Here is a 2245-nt window from a genome sequence, read left to right as displayed (position 1 = left end):
GTTCCCCAGCCTGTATGTGTGGTGCTGATTGTTCCTCCCCAGGTGCATCACCTTACACTTGTCTGTGTTAAACCCCATCCTGTTCTCCCCCGCCCATCCTTGTAACCTATCTAGGTCCAACTGTAGCCTGTTGCTCCCCTCTATTGTGCCCACATCCCCCCACATCTTAGTGTCATCAGCAAACTTGAACAGGGTGCTTTGCACCCCCTCGTCCAAATCACTGATGAAGATGTTGAACAGTGCGGGCCCAAGGACCGAGCCCTGTGGGACCCCACTGCCCACGTCCTTCCAGGTCGAGAAGGACCCATCCACTACCACCCTCTGGGTGCGACTCTAACCAGTTGGCGACCCATTGGACTGTATGAGCAAGGATTGAAAATCATAGTTTCACCCAAAGCTATTTATACTGTGTGCATTTTTCTGCACTGGGTAAGGAGGTCAGGACCACCTTTAAAGCACTGGGAGATAATGGGTACCTGCAACCTTCAGGTGGTTAAATCAGAATGATTTGTATTTGCAGAAGTGGGGGCTGAATTCACTCTTGCTTCCGGCAAGAAGAAAGATGGTAAATTATTCTCATTAATCTGTGCTGTAATTTAGACTGTAACTTCCCTGTCACAATGAATCTGCTACCTTGTCCATACTGCTCAGCAGAAGCCAAGATCTAACATACTCGGGGTGAGCATCAGTTCGTCAGCCAGGGGTGGGGAGCAAGTTAAAAAACAGTGTCCTGTACCTTTGGGAATTAGCCTTAAGTGGCAATGCAGAGAGTTGTGAATTGTCATGGATTTGCACAGTTGAAATGGACTCTGGATTTCCCCCAGGTTGAGCAGCTCTACTGAGCAAAGTACGTCATCCCGGCTGATCCGGAAACATAAACGCAGGAGGAGGAAACAAAGGATGCGGCAGATTGACAGGGTAAGGATGAAACCGGAACATAGAGCAGCATGTTTTTCTGAATAGCACAGTGTGTGCGTGAACGAGGTTACGGGATAGATCTACATCCCCTGAAGTCAGCAGAAAGACTCCCTTGGATCAGGTCTGTAATGACCTAGGAGATCTGAAGCCATATCTCAGATGATAACTGTTCCCTTCAGCCCTTTGTCTTTGAAGCTGAGCGACCCCAATTTTTGCTACATTTCCACAGCCACCTGCTCCCTTTAGACAGCCTCTGCCACGTTGCTTTCCTGCCTCACTGTTAAAACTGGGGAGAGAGTTAGTCGAAAAATATTTCCTGAACATGCTTGTGCTGTTTCCTGGTTGTCGTCTTGCATACGTTTATGGGATCATGTTTTGTTTGCAAAGCTGTTTAGGGAGATAGTTTGATATCTATGAGCACAAGAACTCACAGTCACATGAATATCTTAGCAAGAGAAGAACTTTCTTTAAGCCATCCTGTCAGGGAACAGGCTCCACACCTGTGGTTAGCTCAGACAGAGGATCTCTAATACTGAGCGCATGCTCAGAGCAATTTGCATACAGCCCATGGATGAAATGTATCTTTTTCAAGAATTATAAATAATGAACCAGTTTTAAGAAATCACAGTGGGGTCTTGGATGGCTCCCAAAAAGAAGGAAGGTCTAAATTTGATCAGTTGGTTGCTCCTAACAAATTTCTCCCTACCCGTTATTTTTACTGCCATATTTTAATATATTTTTAAAAGATATGATATTTATGGCTTTTCATTTGCTTTCTATTTCTTCCAGTCATCCTCCTTTAGCAGCATCACAGATTCCACCATGTCTCTAAACATCATCACCGTCACGCTCAACATGGGTAAGAGGGCATGTAGGATCATAAGATCATAGGAATTTAGTAGAATTGTTATTTTATTAATAATTGGATTTATCCTAGCGCTGCATATATGGAGTGTTTGCTTTTAAAGTCAACATTGTCCAGGATAATTTCAGTCCCTCAGCTACTCTAAAAAGGGCCTAAGTCAGAGGTGTGCAAAATACTGGGGAGCGGATCACTGCTCTGCTTCAGGCCCCAGGCCCTTACTATCACTGCCACGCAATCCCAGCCCCGGCACTGCCCTGCTCACCTGTCGCGCTCCCAGACGTCTCTCTCCGCTCGCCTGCAGCCCCAACCCATCCAGCTGACCAAGTGCACCCTGTCCACGGGGGTCTCAGCCAGTCTCCACGAAGACCCCACCCGCCCACTCTGTCAAGCATCCCCAGCGGTAGGTGCAGGGTGGACAGCTCCTGGGTTGGATAGGATCAATTGCCCCTCCCCACTCCCTGC

At 47.3% G+C, this 2245-nt stretch overlaps 1 protein-coding gene across 3 annotated transcripts in view; it reads left to right on the top strand.

Annotated features, from left to right (window-relative positions):
• The window catches only part of DVL1 (dishevelled segment polarity protein 1), a 256248-nt gene that overhangs the window by 230748 nt on the left and 23255 nt on the right, over window positions 1–2245 (top strand). For all 3 annotated transcript variants that reach the window (XM_019511836.1, XM_019511833.1, XM_019511835.1), the window contains 2 exons: window positions 825–918; window positions 1708–1777. In XM_019511836.1, the coding sequence (XP_019367381.1) occupies window positions 825–918; window positions 1708–1777 (164 nt within the window). The remainder of the gene's footprint in view (window positions 1–824; window positions 919–1707; window positions 1778–2245) is intronic.

Source organism: Gavialis gangeticus, unplaced genomic scaffold, assembly GCF_001723915.1.
Source record: "Gavialis gangeticus isolate Ggan-Ray unplaced genomic scaffold, GavGan_comp1, whole genome shotgun sequence".
NCBI classification, from domain to species: domain Eukaryota; kingdom Metazoa; phylum Chordata; order Crocodylia; family Gavialidae; genus Gavialis; species Gavialis gangeticus.
Note: the sequence above shows the minus strand (reverse complement) of the source record. Positions and strands in the feature narration are given on the sequence as shown.